General features: G+C 47.2%; 1 protein-coding gene across 4 annotated transcripts in view; it reads left to right on the top strand.

Moving 5' to 3' along the window:
- The window catches only part of PNPLA1 (patatin like domain 1, omega-hydroxyceramide transacylase), a 47,784-nt gene that overhangs the window by 11,663 nt on the left and 16,115 nt on the right, over window positions 1-20,006 (top strand). For all 4 annotated transcript variants that reach the window (XM_072833270.1, XM_072833268.1, XM_072833271.1 and 1 more), the window contains exons 2-5: window positions 11,518-11,750; window positions 13,119-13,184; window positions 14,392-14,601; window positions 16,074-16,134. In XM_072833270.1, coding sequence (XP_072689371.1) covers window positions 11,518-11,750; window positions 13,119-13,184; window positions 14,392-14,601; window positions 16,074-16,134 — 570 coding nt within the window. The remainder of the gene's footprint in view (window positions 1-11,517; window positions 11,751-13,118; window positions 13,185-14,391; window positions 14,602-16,073; window positions 16,135-20,006) is intronic.

Raw genomic sequence — 20,006 nt, 5'->3', positions numbered from 1 at the left:
AAAACCAAAGTCCTATGGGAATGAGGGAGGTTGAGGGGTGGGGGAGGGAGCCAGGGAACAGGGAGAGAACACACACTGAAGCTCTGGGACCTTCCTCAGCTTCAAAAAGTATAGTCCTGCTATTGTCCATTCTTTTTAAAATTTCATTTAGAGGAAGTTTTCCAAGTGATTTTTTTTTTTAAGTTTCAAAAAATACTGTTTGAGTATAATCCACTTAATGTGCAGACAAAGAAATTGAGGGCCAGATTCTGGCTGAATTACAGTGAGTTCCCGCAGTGAACAAAACGCTGTCTGCCCTCATAAAGCTGACATTGTCTTGGTGAAATCAAGCCATAAATAACCAAACACATAGAAAAACATCAGCATGCATGCTCCAAGGAGAAAATAAAGCAGAGGAAGGGTGTGGTGAATGATTAAAGGGTGAAGTTTCAGGTGTGCAGGTCAGGGGAGGCCTCTCTCAGGCAGAAGGAAGGGAGGAGGAGCCACATGAGCTCAGAGAGAAGAATGTGAGACCTATGGCACAGGCTGAGAGACCTATGGCCCAAATGCAGGCTGAGAGACCTATGGCACAAATGCAGTTGAACTCAGCTGTCCTTCTGGACAGAAAATGGTCTTTAAAAGGACCTCGCAAAGCATAGGAGAGGGCCGGCAGAGCAGTAGGGGCCCTGCCCCACATCCATGGGCACAGCAGGACCCAGCAAGACCCTCCCATGGAGAAGGAGTCCACCACAGCTGTTTGGTCTGCCTCCCACATGTGGGCCAGTGCTGCCTCAGGCAGCTCCTCCTACCCCAGAACCAAAGGCCTCCTGGGGCACTTGGAGCCAAGGGTGGCTGAAGTTATTGTCACTGGCAGGTGGCTCAGGTGTATTCTCCGCACTGGGCCCAGTGGGGTCTCAGGGGCATGTGCTGGGAGGACAAGACTACTTTGCAAGAACCTTGACTCTGGTAACTCCTTTCTTTTTTTTTATGTATTTAATATTTTGTTTATTTATTCATGAGACACAGAGAGAGGCAGAGACACACACAGAGAGAGGCAGAGACACAGGCAGAGGGAGAAGCAGGCTCCACGCAGGGAGCCCGACGTGGGACTCGATCCCTGGACCCGGGATCACAACCTGAGCCAAAGGCAGACAGACGCTCAACCGCTGAGCCACCCGGACTGCCTTTTTTTTTTTTTTTAAGATTTTATTTTATTTTATTTTATTTATTTTATTTTATTTTATTTAAAGATTTTATTTTATTCATGAGAGACACAGAGAGAGAGAGAGAGAGGCAGAGACACAGGCAGAGGGAGAAGCATCTCCCCAATTCTTCAAGCCAAGAAGGAGAGCCTCCATTTCCCCTGTGCGTGCGCGCGTGCGTGCGTGCGTGCGTGCGTGGGTCCGTGTCCCTGTGTGCCTACGCGCCGGCACGCATGCGCATATGTGTGTGCGCGTCCCTGCGAAACCCTGGGTGGGCCCTGGCTGCCGCGTGCGCCTCCAGAGGCCGAGTGTCTTCATCGGCCGTCATCCCCAGTTACCTACCTGCCCGGAACGGCCGCGTTTCCTGTACAGTCACTCCGCTCTGAGTCCTGCCTTGATGTCGTGCTATTAACAGCTATTTATCAAGCCCTGAGAGTGTGCCCGGCACTGTGCTCAGCGCCTCGCACGAATCACTTGCTCTAATTCTCTCGCAACCCCACGAGGCAGACACTGTGTTTAGACCCATTTTGGAAAGGAGGAGACAGGTGTTTAGAGCGGTTGGATAACCTGCCCGGGTCTATACAGCAGAGCCAAGAGTGAGCTCTCTCTTTTGCTTCTACCTTCTCCGTCCTCCAATCACGAGTTCACATGTTGCTTTGCGAGCAGCGGGACAGCTTTCCTGCCAAACTCTGCCCAAGCAATTATTTGCACGTTGCCTAAGAAAGTGAGATCACATGACATAATCAATGCAAAAAATGACTTTTTATAACATGCTATAGAAGTGACATCACTGCATGGTGATGGTTGTAACTCACTACGGTGTTGACATCAGTACCTTTTAAATCACTCAAAGCAATTTGTGTTTTGCATGTTTAACATTTCCAGCCAAGTGGATAAAGGTTAATTTCCCCCAAACAATCCTCTCGACTCTTAAGTTGAAGAGAATTGAATGGCAAATCTGGTCAAACTCTGTGCTGGTTACACAGTAGAAACATCTAACGATTTGGAAAACAACTCAGTGATGTCCTGCAACCCGTTTCCCCCAACGTCCGCAGGCGTGAGCTGAGCCCCTGCTGAGTGGCAGGCTCTGTGTGTCTGACAGCCCTGTCATCCGTGGTGGTTTGTTTGTTTGTTTGTTTTTAATTTCAATTATGATAAACTTTTAATTCTGGAATATTGCTAGAATTACAGAAAGGTTGCTGAGATCATACAGAGAGTTTGATATGTTCTTCACCCAATTCCCCTCCCTAATGTGAGCATCTTCATAACTATGGTACACTTGTCAGCAGTAAGACATCAACGTTGGTACATTACTGTTAATAATAGATTTCACCAGTTTTTCTACTGATGTCCTTTTTTTTTCTGTCCTAGGATCTAATCTGGGATCCCTCACTGCATTTCATGGATCCATTTCTTTTTTTTTTTTTAAATCACTCTGATTTGGTGACTTTTTTTTTAAAGATTTTATTTATTTATTCATAGAGACACACACCGAGAGAGAGGCAGAGACACAGGCAGAGGGAGAAGCAGGCACCATACAGAGAGCCTGATGTGGGACTCGATCCCGGGCCTCCAGGATCACGCCCTGGGTGCAGGCGGCGCTAAACCGCTGCGCCACTGGGGCTGCCCCATTTCTATTTTTTAAAAAGATTTTTAATCTATTCATTCGTGAGAGACACAGAGAGAGAGGAGAGGCAGAGACACAGGCAGAGGGAGAAGCAGGCTCCATGCAGGGAGCCCGATGTGGGACCCGATCCCGGAAGACCAGGATCACACCCTGGGCCAGAAGGCAGGTGCTAAACAGCTGAGACACCCAGGGATCCCCTATAGATCCATTTCTAAACCAACTCAACTCAGTATTAAGATAGCATTGTCTTTCTTGCTTCACTTTGGGATTAACTTCAGCAAAGATAGCAAGCTCCATTTCCAATTCTATAGGGAAAACAGGCAAACAACGGATAAACAAACCTCCAGACCAGCTTGACTCCCATTTGAGTCAAGAGTTGACCCATTGCTCCAACTCTGACCTTGTGAAACCACCACATTAGGAAGAATCTCCTCCTCTGCTCCAGCTCAGGGCTTTGTGCACATTGATCGATGTGGGGGCAGCAGCCAAGACCAGGCTTGACAGAGAAAACTGCTCTGTGGTTTACTTTCTCACAACCCCCAGTCTGGCTGAGTCACTGAAGTTTCTACCTTCCTTATCAGCCGTTGGAAAGATCCTTAACAGCCCAGTAGAAAAGATATTCTCTCTCTCTCTCCTTTTTTTTTTTTTTTCATTTTTATTTATTTCTTAGAGGCGGGGGAGAGCATGAGTGGGAGAAGGGCAGAGGCAGAGGGTGAAGCTGACTCTCCACTGAGCAGGGAGCCTGATGCGGCGCTCGGTCCCAGGACCCTGGGATCATGATCTGAGCCGAAGGCAGATGCTTAACTGACGGAGCCACCCAGGCACCCCTAGAAAAGACATTCTTTGATCTCCTTTTTCAGCTCATTCTTTCACTCATTTTGTTAAACATTTATTATTAATTTATTAAATTGGGCATCACGGGTGGCTGGGCGGTTTGGTGCTGCCTTCGGCCCCGGGTGTGATCCTGGAGACCCAGGATCAGATCCCACGTCGGGCTCCCTGCATGGAGCCTGCTTCTCCCTCTGCCTCTCCCTCTCTCTCCAATCTGTGTTTCTCATGAATAAATAAATAAAATCTTTAAAAAAATAAAAAAAATTATTAAATTAATAAACATATATTAAGTTCCTACAGTGTGCCAGGTACTGAATTAAGTGCTGGGGCGTAATGGGGAACAAAACAGAAATAGTCTCTGCTTGTGAAACATTAAATAGTTTATTTATTCTTGAATACTGACCAAGTGATCAACTCTGAGCTAGGCAATGATGGGAGAGAAGGGTATTCTTTTTTTTTTAATTTTTATTTATTTATTCATGAGAGAGAGACAGACAGACAGAGACACAGGCAGAGGGAGAAGCAGGTTCCATGCAGGGAACCCTATGCAGGACTCGATCCCAGGACCCTGGGATCACACCCTGAGCCAAAGAGACGCTCAACTGCTGAGCTACCCAGGCATCCCAAGAGAAGGGTATTCTTAATATAGGCCCTGCCCTGTCTTCAAAGGATGCAGCTAGCCAGAGAGACAGGACAGGCCACTCAAAACAGACTGAGCTAAATTGTGTGGATGGTAAGGGGAGACAGAGAGTGACTCCTATGGCATGAATGGAGAGAGATGGAGGTAACAGACCGGACCATCCGAAGTGTCGGACAGCGGGGGTAGTGAATGTCTCCAATCAACAGAAATAAACTTTTGTTATCATGGTGTTTGAAAGAGGGAGGCATGGGTGTTCCTCTGCGGTGGCACCCTAAATTGAGCATATCTGGAATGAAGAGATGTTCAGAGATGGCTTTCTGTCTGTAGAGCAGAGGCTCACATGAAGGTCTCTTGACTACCCACCCCCTCATACACAAAACAAAACAAAACCAGCTTTTAAGACTAAAGGGTGACTAGTTCACAGCTCTCACATTATCCCAGGAGCCCCCTCAGTAGTGCAGGGAGAATCTGGAGGGTAGGACAGGCCACAGCCTAGAAAGGAGACAATGTTGGTTTCTACCTTGGGGCAGGATCCCAAAGAGACTTCTAGATCCACCAAAGAAAACAGAGAGAAAAGAGCAGGGGCAATGGCCCTCAGAACATTCTGAGGTTCCAGAAAACCTTCTGGATACATTCCCTGACTGCTTGTTTTATCTCAAGGTGATGGGTAGATCCTTCAGTGGAAAGCTGGGGAGAGTGTGCCCAGGTTCTGGGGGAGAGGCACACAGGCAGAGTGAGGCCCCAAGTGCTTGGAAAGAGCCCCAGGGGCACCTTGATAGGAACCTAGGTGAGGAACCAGTGGGAGGCACTGCTGTTTCCATGGCAACCTGAAATTTAAAAAACAGATATGAACTTTTAAAGCCAATTCTCTAGCAAACTCTTAGGGTTAGAAAAAGGTCTGTGTGAAAGATTGTTATTATCCGTAGGACAGTATTGGTTTGGGGTTTTGTTTTTTATAAGTGCTTACTAGGTCAGACTTGTTTTGCCTTTGGCTGAAGCCTATAATGCATTCTGAACAGGGTAGAAAAATGTGAGTTTTGTCATACATTCTACTTCCAGCTTTTGTTAACATAGGCTGTGACCCAGGGTATATCCACCCTTTTCATTTCTCTGTGCATCCAGCCACCCAGCCATCCGGCTGTATTTATTGAGCTTAATCTTCATTTGGGCTCAATTTCTTACCTGCAAAATAAGAGAAATAGTCTGGTTTCGCATTTTGACCTAGGCTCCTAGCACCTTAGGAGTTTCAAGGTGGTGCTTTCAGCAGTCACCTTCCTAGGGTGGGATGGGGCGGCAGGCAGGGTCTGACACCCCACTTGGCTTCAACTGTTATGGCCCTGTTATAAGCCGTTATATGTATTGGATTTCCACTTGAGATTTCTTTGGAACAAAGGCTCCCTGACTGAAAAATCGCTGCCCCAGAAGATCTCCATGGATCTTCCCTGTGGCAATACTGTCGCTTCAAGCCAAACTGTTTTCCAGTCAATGCCCCTGCAGTGCAGGGTATGGAAATAGAATGGTGAAGGAACCAGGGTCACTACCCCTCGGGGGCTCGCGTCACTGTGAGGATAGACTGAGATTGTAAGCGTGAAAACCCGCTCGGGTGAAATGACTGTTGTTAAGATAATAATTTTTATTACTATAGTGCAGTCGCGCAGTGGAAATATACCCATGGGGAAAGGCAGCCGATAATTCAGCCTGCAGTTAGGGACCAGGTAGGAGCAGCAGACTCCCAGGGGCTCCACACAGGGCCTCGGAGAATTGCAGGGCTTTCCTGGGAACGCAGCTCTGCTCGCCGCCGCCTCCCCTGGGGCTCCCCGCGCCCGCTGCTGCAGGGGGCGGCCCGGGGCGATGGGGGGGGGGTGTTCGCTGTGATTGGCTGAGCCGGAGGTTGTTGCTAGGCTACCAGTCCGCGGGAGACTGGGCCACGCGGTCCCATCCTCCACCGCAGATCTGTCCCCCACTGCCGACCCCAATCGGCCACCCCGTGAAGGAGATTCCCCAGCAGTTTAAAGTGGCAGCTGCCAAGTGCCCATCTTTCTAGGATTTTTTCACTTAGCTTGAGGTCTGGTGGAGGAGGGGAAGAGAAGCTGTTTTATTCTCCGATCGCCTTGAATAAGCTGCTTGCCTTTCTGGCCCTCAGTGTCCTCCTTCGATTCCTGAGGTCCCTTCATTTATTCATTATGCATGCATGCATTCATGTTTATTAAGTGCCTCCCATGCTCCCGGCACCAGATCAGGCGCTAGAGACAAAAGGATAAATAAGATAGAGACCATCCTTGCTCTCAGGAAGCCGGGATGGGGATGGAGGTGGGTGAAGCGGTGGAAGACATTAGACATTTAAGCAAATAAATAAGATAATAAAATAAACATTTATTTAATCCCTTTCCTTCCTCTTCAGTGATATTTCTAAGCCCTGTCCCTTTTCCCTGCTAAATCTGTAGGGTTCCCCAAGTTGACAAGGGAGGGAGTGCAGATGCCAACAGTGCCTTTACTGCATTACAGCTGACCTACCTATCACCTTACTGTGCTCTGAAACAGAGGGACACTCTCATCCCCACAGTGCTTGCTCTTTTGCATCCCAAAGGAAGCCTGAGCTTACCTCAGCAAAGATATGAGGCAGCGATCATCATGGTCCTCTGTTCAGATGAGAAAGCTGAAAGCCAGAAACATCAAGAAGACTTCTACATGGTCACAAGAATTACTAGCATAACCTAACTGATAGTGAGCACTTATTATGCACAGAGACTTAAATAAAACAATCTGCCTCATAACATAACAAGTCAGTTAAGTTATTATTATTCCTATTTTATAGGTGGCAAAATTGAGACTGGAAGAAGTTATTTGACTTGCCTGTGATAGTATGTGGTGAAGCCTGAGCCTTTCTGAGAAATGGAGCTGGTCCTAGAAAAGAGTAAAAGACTGTCTGAGTGGCTGAGACCTGGCTTCCAGATGCCCTTTAAAATCTCCTAGTCCCCAGATCTTGTTTATTTATTTTCCTATTGAAATTCTTGGCACAAGAGACTCATAAAATTTGATGAATTGGCCACAGTTACCAATACAGTTGACCTTGTTGTCGCTCCATCTATCTGGGATGATCCTGCCTTCAAGCTTTTACTGAGTAATGATGTTGAGTAGCTCTTCCCTGTGAGCATCTCCATCGCTTGCTTCTCCTCCCTACCAGGTTTTCATGTTTCTTTGTTCACATACTGAACAAACATTGGGCACCCACCAAACGTCAGGAGAGGCTTGATAGTGGATGGATACTCAGAAAGGTGAGTATCCATCCTTGAGGAGTTCCCAGCTTACAGCAAAGGTTTCTGAAGGGCCTTCCATAGGCAAAGCGCAGTGATAGGCCTTAGAGAGGAAAGGACCATAAGGATCTTCCCCCAAAGAATCTTCTTCTTGGCTTGGGAGACAGACCGAACTTAGATAATAAAAGGTGTGAAAAGAGGTGGGAGGAAGCAGAAGTGAATGTAGCAAGTGTGGGTTGGGGGTGGGAGAGCCAACCTTGAGTCTCCTGTGGTGCTGCTTTTAAATCCCATCTTGCCGTGGTCAGTGTGGGAAAGTGTGTCTTAGAGCCCAGCAGCATGCAGCTTGGAAGGAGGCCTTTAAATGGGAGAAGGTGCTGGAAAGTACAGAGATGCATAAAGAAGCAAGCTAAATTTATCCCTTCTCCCAGCACCCAGCAATCGCTATGCTTAACACTTGACTTTCTACCAACAGAGACTTGTTTAACCAGAAGATTAGTCGCTTCTCCCTCGGCTGGGAAAAGAGAGAAAAAAGAGAGAGACACATTTAAGCATCGGCCTTCGGCTTGGGTCATAATATCCGGGTCCTAAGTTTGAGCCCTGCGTTGGGCTCTCTGCTTGACAGGGAGTCTGCTTCTCCCTCTCCCTCTGTACTGTCTCTCTCTCAAATAAATAAATAAATAAATAAATAAATAAATAAATAAATAAATCTAAGAAAGAAAGGGAAAAAAAGGAGAGACAGTCAAAAAGAGACAGAAGAAGGGATGGTCAGAGACTCTAAAGACAGAGACACAGAGAGACCTGAAAAGAAGTAGGAGAGGCAGGGATAGAGGCGGCCTCTGCTACAGAGTACCAGGGAGCAGCAGGAAAGAATTTGACACTGGGCGCCTGAGTGGAAGAAATCAGACATTCTCCTGCCCCCTCCCTCCCTGACTACATGATCCTGGCTAGAGCACTGCTAATTTCTAGAAAGCACAATTTTCAGATGTGAGTATCCTGGAGATGTCTGTACTATTCCTATTGTCTTGGTCACTGATTTGTCTCTGTCACCCATCACCACTCCTGAATAGCTGAGAATGGACTGTAAATGGGTGATACACAAAAGCCATGATTAAAATAAGCAATACAAGATGAAATATGCATGCCTTTGACCTAGCATTTCCACCTCTAGGAATTTATCCTAAGGACAATAATTAAGGACATAGGTTAAATAAAGGGGGGGGGGGCATGAGATTATTCCCTGCAGCATTGTTCAGAAAAGCAAAGAGCAAACTACATAGCTAACCCCTACCAGGCACCTGCTCAGCAAATAATGGTGTAACCTGACAATAGCTTTCCATGCCGCTTGTAAATTGGGTTATAAATAGACACTTATTGATGTGGAAAGATGTTATTTATTAGGTTAAAAAACCCAACCAAGTTACAAAATAATGTATATAGTATGACTCCATGTAAGTATTATTATTAGTAAGAATACATATAAAACCTATAGTCTAGGAAGACATAAACTAGATGTAATCTCTGGTTGGAGAGATGCCCAGACACTTTATTTTTTTTTTCTTTTGGCATTTCTGTATTTTAAAAAATTCTTTTTGCCACAAGGAACATGTGTTTCTTGTGCAATGGGAACAAATTTCCTTCCATCAATCCCAGTGAGCATCTCCTGCGGGGAGTCCAGGTGTGTAGGGGCAAGCTGAACCAGTTGTTCCTGGCTCAGAGGCATTGTGGGAAAGGCCAACCAACCCATGCAAGGCCATTCGAGCTGCTCATTAAGAATTCCACAAACAGCATGTCCCCAGCCTGGTTTGACTCCCGTCCTGACTGGTCTGGTGGGCAAGAACTCAGTGACGTAGCCACTCGGTATCCACATGCAGTTGCTTCGTAACTACCGGTGAGTTGGCCATAGCTCTCCCTTGAGGGAAAACGCTGTTGGTACAAGTTGGCACATGGTAAAGCTAATCTTGCTAAAACCCTAGGTCCTTCCCACCTCCCGGGGACACCTTCCCCTGTAACAGGATGACGGCCAGCATGTTCTGTTGCTCTGGTCAGTCTCTACTACACAGATGCAGTTTGATTCTGAACGTTGGGAGGCGGGAGGCCGTCACTATGGCAACCCAGGCTTGCTCGGCCTCTGGGATCAGTCCAACACCCGGGAAAGAAGGTGGGGTCTAGAGTCAGAACAAACATTGCGGGGCTATCTGACCTCACGCGAGGCACTTAGCTTTTCTCTGCCTCAGTTTCTACACCCATAAAATGATGCTGAAGCTCTTTATCCTACCCACCTCCAGGATAAACTGTAAAACATGGAAGGAGTAGCGCAGTCCTAGCTTTCATTTGTCTTCAAATTGCTGTGTGTGAGTTTGAGAGAATCACTTAACCTCTCCATGGCTCAGCCACTCTATTTGTAAATAGGAATATAACATCCACTGTGATGACTTCCCAGATATATTGTCAGGCATCTGTAAGAATCCAGAATCCACATGTTGGAAGGAATCTTAGCACTCACGCAGGAATCCCTTTGATAAACCCTCTGGCTGAGGTGCCTGTCCCTCCTTTGCTTGATTACCTCCAGTGGCAGAGAGCTCATGACTGCCCAACTTCCCAAATAACCATTGCTACCATGACACTAATTGTAAGAAAGTTCTTCTGTATAGGATTTCTTACAGTTAAATATTTATTTTAAAACATTGGCAATCCTTTTCCGAGCTATTGCTGCTTCTGATTTTGCCAGAGGGCTTGCACAGGGTAGAAATTAGCAGCAACTGGCAAGGAGCAGGTCCAGGCCCAGCTCTAGAAGCCTGTGGTTTAGTGTAAAGGGAAGGAGTGTGGGTTCTGGTGTCACACACCCCAGGTTAAAATCCCACTTTGTTCAATTGCCAGGCAGCTGGTCTTGGGCCAGTTATAGTATCTCTCTGAGCTGCAGTCTCCTGATCAGTGAAATGAGGCTAGAAATGCCTACCTCATAGTGTTGCCAGGAGAATCTGGCATGATAACAGTTCTCATCGAAATTACACCCTTAACTTCCGCAGGAAATTCTAGGGATTGGGAGGACAGGTAACACCTTCTCTGTGATCCCCTGAACAACACATCTGCCCGCCAAGCCCCATCTGGCACATGTAGACTCTTATGTGACCTGACTGTGCTCCTCTCAGAAAGAGGGAGAAAGTTCCTCTCCAGGCCCTTGGGACACCTGCAGCCTGGCCTGGCGCAGTTTGTGCTCCATATTTTACGGCCTTCTCTCTCTCAGGCCTGTACCAGGGGTCCTAAAGGGAAGATGCATGCAATGGTTTCAAGACACAATTCACTTTCCCTATAATTCACCTGCCTCAGGGCCAGCACCCCCTCCCTGCCCACAGATATTGTGGGCACTAAGCTAAGTGTCACAGGGTGTCACTTGATGAAGGCTTTCAACTGTATCAGTGTGTTTATTTAATTTTTTTCAAAGATTTTATTTATTTGACAGAGCAAGAGAGAGAGCACAAGCAGGGGAGTGGCAGGCAGATGGAGAGGGTGAGGCAGGCTCCCACTGAGCAAGGAGCCCGATGCAGGACTCGATCCCAGAACCCTGGGATCATGACCTGAGCTGAAGACAGACGCTCAGCTGACTGAGCCACCCAGGTGCCCCTGTATCAGTGTTTTAATAGGAATCTCATATAGGGCAAAAAGTCTCTAAGACTCCAAAAGAATGTAGTCTGGTGGTAGATTTCCATGCAAGTTGGGGTAGGCATGGGGTCCTTTGCCCTCAATATGAAAGGGGTCAGGATGCCTGCATCAAGTTTGGCCATCGACTAGCTGCAGGCTCCCTGGAGCCAGTGACTTAATTCTTCTGTGCCTTGCTTTCCTCATGTGTAAAACGACAGGTTGATTCCAGAGACCAACACTGCCTCAGAATTCTAGGGTTTCCCGTGTTGGCTGCAGCCTGATTGCCACTGACCTCTCTTGTCCACAAGCAGCTGACCTGCCCCCTCCTTTCTGCTTCCTCCACAGATGAGTACCTGAGAGTCCTCAATGTAGGTGTGGCTGAGGTGAAGAAATCCTTCCTGGGGCCCTTGTCGCCATCGTGCAAGATGGTGCAGCTGATGCGGCAGTTTCTGTATAGGGTCCTGCCCGAGGACTCCTACAAGGTCGCCACAGGGAAGCTCCACGTGTCCCTCACTCGGCTCACGGACGGAGAGAGTGTCGTGGTTTCAGAGTATACATCCAAGGAAGAGCTCATCGAGGCAAGGGGCAGGGCCTGGACCAAGGGGTGGGGCCCAGTTTGGGGAAACAGTCCCCCATTCTTGGAAGGAGTGAAATATCACCAAATGGGTTATCACTTAGGAAAGGGCACTCTGGGAGCTTATTCTATACTCATTAATATAAATCTTAGTTATGAATTATTATTGTTGGAAAGTGCTGTGGATATGCCCAGTTTTCTTTTGGGACAAAAAGGTCAAGTGGCATGACCCTCTGTCCCTTATCTCCCCTCCCCTCTCCTCTCTGGAATACAAGGCCCTTGCCATGCAGACTCACAGCCCCATGCTGGCATGGCCATGATCTTGGGGGTGAAGAATGAATGGCAGTAGGCATGGACACCTCCTTCACCTACCTCACGTCCTCCTGGATTTATTAGCACTCAGCTCTTCAAGACTTCTCTCTCCTGGCCACCTACCAGCTCCCACTCTTGCTCCTGCCAACGAGAGTGAACCATATACAAAGCAGACCTCTGTACCTTTGCACCTGCTGTGCCATCTGCCTAGGATGCCTTTCCCCCCTCCCAGCTTGCTTCACCTGCTTAACAAGACACTAGTCACTCTGCCTTGGAACTTACCTTCATCATCTGTCTGCCCCGCACTCCCCTGGGCTGGGCACTCCTCCTTAGGGGCCGCAATGCCCATGCTCACTTCCTTCACAGCCCCTGTCACCCTTGTACTGTCACCTACTTGCTTACTCTCCCTCATTGAGCATTCTCAAGGGTGAGCATCTTACCCTCCTTTGATTCCAGAGCCTGGCCCAGGACACACACACATTAATGGTTGCTGAATTCCATTGAATTCATGGAGATATGGGGCTAGAAGGAACCCTGGAGGTCACTGAGGCTGCCCTGTCTCTTTAAAACCGGAATCTTGGGGATCCCTGGGTGGCTCAGCAGTTTGGTGCCTGCCTTTGGCCCAGGGTGCGATCCTGGAGTCCCGGGATCGAGCCCCACGACAGGCTCCCGGCATGGAGCCTGCTTCTCCTTCTGCCTGTGTCTCTGCCTCTCTCAATCTCTCATGAATAAATAAATAAATACATCTTAAAAAGAAAGAAAGAAGAAAGAAAGAAAGAAAGAAAGAAAGAAAGAAAGAAAGAAAGAAAGAAAGAAAGAAAGAAAGAAAGAAAAAGATACCTTTAAAAAAAAAAAAGGGGAGGGGGGGAATCTTGGGACCAGACTACCAAGCACGTTCACAGGGACGCAGCTCTTTGGGGCCAGGCCAGGAATTGAACCTGGGGCTCTGGTCCCCATAACAGTGCCTCTGTCTTGGATTTAAGAAGGGCCAGGCTGCTGAGGAGGCCTCCCCATCCAGCCGCCAGAGCCTCAGGCATCTCTGCTGGTTCTCTCCCCACAGGCACTGTACTGCAGCTGCTTTGTCCCCGTGTACTGTGGACTCATCCCCCCAACTTACCGTGGTGTGGTGAGTGCTTCGGCGTGGGAGAGGATGAGCCAGGACCCAGGAGTGCTCTGGGGCCCATAACTGGGAGATTAGAGGGGTGGTCTCAGAATTCAGTGGGAAGACCAAGAGTTGGAAAGATTCTTGTGTTTTTCTACTTCTAATTCCCAGTGTGGATGGATTTCTGGGGCTTTGAGGTGAACTTTCCCTCCATACATTGGGCTTCACTCTGGACCCACCAACCCATTACTGAGCCTGGCTAGTCAAGACTCCATAGGCTTGCTGGATTTTCTCACACTTGACAGAGGGTGTAGAATAAGACCCTGTGACATTGGTACCCGGAACTGTGATTGACAAGGACCTTTAAAGTCATCTAGGCTAGAGTACATGAATCACCTGGGGTCAGAGGGAGTCATGTAAACTAATGCAAATTCTAATTCCCTAGGCCTGGGCCAGGGCCAGAGACTCTGCCCCTCAGACCAGCCACGGCTAACGCCAGTGCTGCTGGTCCACGGACCATGCTTTGAGTAGGAGGATCTAACCCATGTCTCTTCTTCATTTTATATGGAAAGAAAATGAGATCCAGAAATCAGGATTCAGCTAAGAGATGGAGCACATATTGCACATGTCAGCCGTGTACTTCTCAGGCACCCCAGAGAAGTATTTGTGGTCCTTTGTTCAAGATTGAGGCAACAGAAGCCCCATGAGGGAAGGGATATGTGGCGGCCAGTGGCCAGGCCAGGGTCATTCTGGAGAGTGCCAGGGATACCTGACCTCAACAGAGGGAGGCAGTGTAGACACACAGCAGTCTGGAGAGGGGATATTTCCCAGCCTGCTCAGACCCACTATGTCTTCACATTTTCAAAAGGCCATGGGAAGGCTCCATTCCCTGGCCCTGCCCTTAGCAGTTGACTGGCTCAGGAGGGGTAGCCTGGGAGAGGGAGCTGTGACTGGGGAGCATTTGTTCATGCTTTATCCAGATTATAAATGTCCCTCTCCCTGCAGAGGCCTGGAAGCCCCAGTCTCAGGACCATAGAGATGGCTGAGGACAGACAGTGAGGGACAGAGCACTGGGCTGGGGGTTCAAGGATCACGTGGACACACCACTTACCCACCTGGACCTTGGTCTCAAGGCTTGTCCCAAGGGACTCATTTCCTGGGGGTACTCCTTGATCGGGGAAAAGGAACTCTGATCCCATGAGCATTTATTACTCTGCCTGCCCCCCCATAGCGCTACATTGACGGGGGCTTCACGGGCATGCAGCCCTGCTCCTTCTGGACCGACTCCATTACCATCTCCACCTTCAGCGGGCAGCAAGACATCTGTCCCCGGGACTGCCCCGCCATCTTCCACGACTTCCGCATGTTCAACTGCTCCTTCCAGTTCTCCCTGGAAAACATCGCCAGGATGACCCATGCCCTGTTCCCGCCAGACCTATTGGTGAGAGGAGGGGCCCAGAAGGGAGGGAGAAGGTGACAGGGCCTAGGGGTAGGGTTGGGGAGCCAATGGGGTCCATGCATTTCCATTTGTGTCTCCTTAAACTTCCTCCTAAACCTGTATCCTCGCTTTGCTGCTACCTAGCTATGTGACCTTGAATGAGGCCCCTATGTGCTCTCAGCCTCAATTTTCTCCCTTGTAAAATGAGATGATATCAGAACTGCTGATAGGAATCTTACCTGAACTTTTCCACTCTGACATACAATGTAGGCAACAGCAGCCATGGCCCATGAGCCAAATCCAGCCAGTGGCTTGTGTTTTGTTTTCAATTTTCAATTTCCAAAACTGCTCTTAAAAAAATAAAGTCTACATGTCTTTCCAAATGTATGTCTTTCTCCAACACAGAAGGGTGAACCTGGGAACAGGCACCATGTTTAACTCACTTTTTTTACTACACTCACCATGTCTGCAGAAGGCATTGCTTATAGAAGGTTCTCAGTAATTGTTGTTTGAATGATTAACTCCTCTGAGCCAGTTTTGTGACTTGCACTCTAATTATTGTTTACAAAACTCATAATCAAAACACTATTACACTTAGTCAGGCTATGGATACACAAGGTATTTTATTCATCTGATTGACTTTGTCCTCCAACAGTTGCGTTAGGAATTCCAGCATCTGCCTTAAACTAATTCTTTGGTAAAGATTATGTCTATTTACTTTCTTAAAAGCAATCCACAAATAGGCAGTTCAAGAAAGATAGAACAAATGCATTGTATTCGTCAGAGCCTCTAGAACTTGAGTTTCTGCTCACAATCAGTGCCTGACTTCCATTCTCAAGGTGGCTTATTTTTATATAGCCTGTGAGCTGAGAATGGGCTTTCCATTTTCAGAGGGTTGTAGAAGTAGAAGAAAGAGAAGGAGAAGGGGAAGAAAGAAAAAGAGGAGAAGAAAGAGGAGGAAGAAGAGGACAAGAACAAGAAGAGATAATCTGTGGCTTTCAAAGCCCAAGTTATTGACCATCTGGCCCTTTATGGAAATGCTTTGTGAGCAATGATAACCCATGTAATCCTCCAGAATCCTTTGCAATAGATACTATCATATTCCCATTTTACAGGTGAAGAAATCGAGGTTGTGAGAGGCTACAGCCACACAGCACCAGGATTTGAACCCAGTCTCCAAATTCTGCTCTTCTTATGGCCCAAATGCACCTTCTCTGGCTCTGCTATAAATATCTCTCCTGCCCAGGGGAAGCTGATGATCAGCTAGAAATGGTTTAACACATTAATGCACTGTCACTATGGACCCATAATCTGCAACTGCTCCCCACTTCTCAGCAGATAGTGAGGGATGGAACACTGGATGGGTACATTCTGAAAAATCCATCAAATAAAGCTCAAGGGCCATGAGGTGAGGGGACCTCGGCTCTCTCCATTGCTGCAGCCTTAGTCACTTTCCTGCTGTCCCCTCCTTGCAGATCCTGCACAACTACTACTACCGAGGGTATGAAGATGCTGTTTCATACTTGAGGCGGCTGAGTAAGTACGGGGTAGGGCCCCCAAAGGGGTGGGTTGGGGGGTGGGGTAAGACAGGAAGTAGAAGGGCTGAGTCCAGGAGCATTGTCCTAAAAAGAGAACCCGAGATGCCCTTCCCCAGGAGGGCTGGGAATGGGTGCAAGGACCTGGCAGCTTGCGTTGTCCAGGACACACCACTGTGGCCAAACATTAGGATCTCCATGGAAAAGTGGTCTTTAGGGTCACTGCTGGGACAGTCGATATGTTTTCATACAAATATATTTCTGGATTTAAGGACTGTGTTTAGGAAACACCATAGCTTGTATCTTCCCGGAACATTCCATTTTCAGGTCATTTCACTTCATTCTCTTTCCAAGACAATTGCATTGTTAATGCAGAACTAGACATGATGAGTTTATATTTGGGTAAGACTCCAAGAGACATTGATCAACAAAGGAGAGGGTCTGTGTCCAACAAATGTTGGTTTAGCAAATATGGTCCCCTACACCTGCAAATGGCTCCGTGCATCCTTGCCTGGAAGATTCCAAAGGCATGTATTTTACACGCTAACTCCACGAAGACCATGGCAAACGTCCCTGACAAAAGGAAAGAAAAAAATCTTTTGCATATTTAGAATTGTTTCCATAGAACATATTTCCAGGGGGAAGAAAGGATTCCGGGATTGGATGGTGTTTACCTAATGCTGTTGAAGTGGGGGTTTTTGTTTCCCAGGTTGTCATGTGGTCTTTGTGACTGTCTTTTTTGGCAATCCTGTGATATTCCATGACAGTTGAACAGAAACTTTGATCATTCCTTTGAATTTCCAAATGTTCACTATTATAAGCAATACTGTGGTGAACTTTTTGTGTACATAGTTTAAAAAAATATTTTAGGAGTGAGTTAAGGGATTGAATGTGGGTTTTTCCCTAGGATGTGTTGGCTATTTTTCCTTCAAAGCTGCTTCCTGCTTTCCCAAGCTCCCTTTGTCTTGACTCTTTCCTTTCTCCTAGGGCCATTCTCCGAACAAGGGGTGGGGAGAAAAGGATGGAGGGACTGTGAGTTCTGGAGGCAAGTAGGTCTGGGCCAGGATTCTCATCCCCCCTGGCTGTGTGAACTCAAGGAAATCACTTGCCCCCTCTGTCTTGATTCCTAACCTGTAAAAAGGATTAAATCGTTGTTCCTGACACCTACTAACTGTGTGATCTTGAACAGGTAATTCATCTTCTGGGACCCCAGTTTTCTCATCTGTATAAGGGGGCTGACCATGGAACTTACCTCAGAATTATATTCCTAGACACAGTCATTCCAGCCCACTGACCCTGTGACATAGGAGTCAGGGCCATCCTCTCACCTCCCTGGGGGAGAGACTCCTCCTCACCCCGACTCTGCTTGGACAACTCTCCTCTTCTCCACATTTACATGAGTGACATCTCTGAAAACTATGCCAAGCGTCCAAAAGCTGGACCACCTGAGGGGTGTTAGTGGAGGGTTAAGATGGAGTCTCACCTATGGAGCCTCCGGAATAGGAGGGGCTGGTGAGGGCCTGGGGTCCTTTCCACCACCAGCTGGGAAACCCCTTCACTCTTTCCTCAGTGATGGTGTGTACTGGGGATGTGGTGTTGGGGGATCCCCTGATTTGGGACCAATTCCCTATGTCAGGAGACCCCTCTACCTCTCAGGTTCCAGCCTGGCTGCCTGGCTACCACCATACCTGTCTTTCCCCTAAAACTTCTTTCTCTTCCTCTCAGGGCAAGCCTAAGGAGAGTTACAAAGTGCTTTGCTTTAGCATCTCTGGTGTCCCTCACTCCTCAATAGCCTCTGGAAGGAACCCAGTGCCATCTCATGCCCCCACACTCTTCTACCCTTAGGTGATATGAACACCATGGTCTAAATGGCAGTCTTAAACCGAAGGATGCTCTAATAGGAGCATTTTGGGTATCCATGAAAGAATCAGGGCAGAGTATGGAGGCTGGTGGGCTTTCCCAGGGGCCATGGAATCACTCCAAGTAGGAACTGACACACTGTGTAAGGAAAAAATGTCTCTTGCTGGCTACTGACTATTTTTTATTCCTCTTCCAATTTGCCAGTGTTTGCATGGCTTTCTCAGTGCAGGTTTCTTCAGCTCCACCCTAGATCCTCTTAGGTTTGGTAGGGCTGGATTTTCCTCCCAGCACCAGATGCGAGCAGGAGGTATGACGCATCTTGAGAAATTGTGGCCAGTGCCCAGAGCCACACTCTTAATTCCCACCTCCCATCTGGGAACAGAAAAAAACGAGAGTCCGCCCCAGCCTCCCACCCACCCTACTGCTTTCTGGATGGGGGTCAGCTCCAGCAGAAGGCTACACCTGCAAAGTGTCACCCTCAATTCCTCCACTCACATCCTGGCATCTCCCTCTGCTGCCCTCCTCAGGGCTCAAATCCACCTAATTATTCCTGCTGCCAGGCGAGCTTCCCTCTCCACCCTTGGCCTCCCCTGGCAGCAGCCTTCTGCCAAAGGGAAGGGCACTGCTTGCTGGCATGCTTGAAAATCCACATTCCCCACACAGACATGTGGACGTGGGTGCTGAGTGAGGTTGGAGCTCAGAGGATGCCATGTCTAAAATAATCCAGCTGGCATCCAGGCGTGCCTGGCCAGACCAACCCATCCATCCTTCTTTCCTCCTTCCCTCTCCCTCCCTCCCTTCTTGGCATTCTTCCTTCTCTCACAATTTGTTAAGTTCTCTCTCTCTCTCTCTCTCTCACACACACACACACACACACACACCTACCTATGAAACTAATACCACAATCAAGAGAGTGAACCATTATCCATCATGCCCCAAGTTTTCCTTACGTTCTTTTGTGACCCTTCCCACCTTCCCCCAGAGTCCCCAATCTACTTTCTATCATTATAGAAATTTCCTACTGGACTTACAGTATGGGCTCTATTTTGTCTGCATTCTTTCACTCAGTATAATTATTCTGAGATTCATCATGTTATTGCATGTATAAATAGTTCATTCCTTTTTAATTTCCAATCCATTTATGAAAATCCCACAGTTCATTTCTCCATTCACCAATTAATGGACATTTAGGCTGTATCCAGTTTGGGCTATTATGAATAAAACTGCTGTGAATACTCATGGAGTCTTTCTATGAACATATGCTTTCATTTCCTTAGGGTAAATACCTAGGAGTGGAATGTCTACATGGTATGGTAAATGTACATTTAATCTATAACCGTATTTACGTAACATACAATATTATATGTGTATAATTAAGGTAAATGCATAACACAAAATCTATCATCTTAACTATTTTTTAGATTTTTTTTATTTTTTAAAAATATCTCTACACTCAATGTAAGTTGAACTCACAACCCCGAGATCAAAAGTTGCACGCTTTTCCCACTGAGCCAGCCAGGTGCCCCACTATCTTAACCATTTTAAGTGTACGGTTTGGTAGTATTATGTATAGTCACATTGTACAACCAATGTCCAGAACTTTTTCTTACTGCAAAACTGAAACTCTATACCCATTGATCAGCAACTCCTCATTTCTCCCTCTCCTAGGCCATGGCTACCACCATTCTATTTTCTACTTCTAGGAGATTGACTACTTTAGATACCTCATATCAATGGAATCATACAGTACTTGTCTTTTTGTGACTGGTGTATTTCGCTATCATAATTTCCTCCAGGTTTATCCATTTTGTAGCATGTAACATACCACATTTTCTTTATCAATGAACAATTTGAATTGCTTCTTCCTCTTGGCTATTGTGAATAATGATGCAATGAACATGGGTATGCAAATATCCTTGTTTCAATTCTTTGGGATATAGAGTAAGGACATATATCCAGAATGTATGTTTAACTTTTTAAGAAACTGTCAAATTATTTATCGAAGTAGTCGTA

This window comes from Canis lupus, chromosome 7 (assembly GCF_048164855.1).
Source record: "Canis lupus baileyi chromosome 7, mCanLup2.hap1, whole genome shotgun sequence".
Classification (NCBI taxonomy): domain Eukaryota; kingdom Metazoa; phylum Chordata; class Mammalia; order Carnivora; family Canidae; genus Canis; species Canis lupus.
This window is presented reverse-complemented; position numbering and strand designations above follow the sequence as displayed.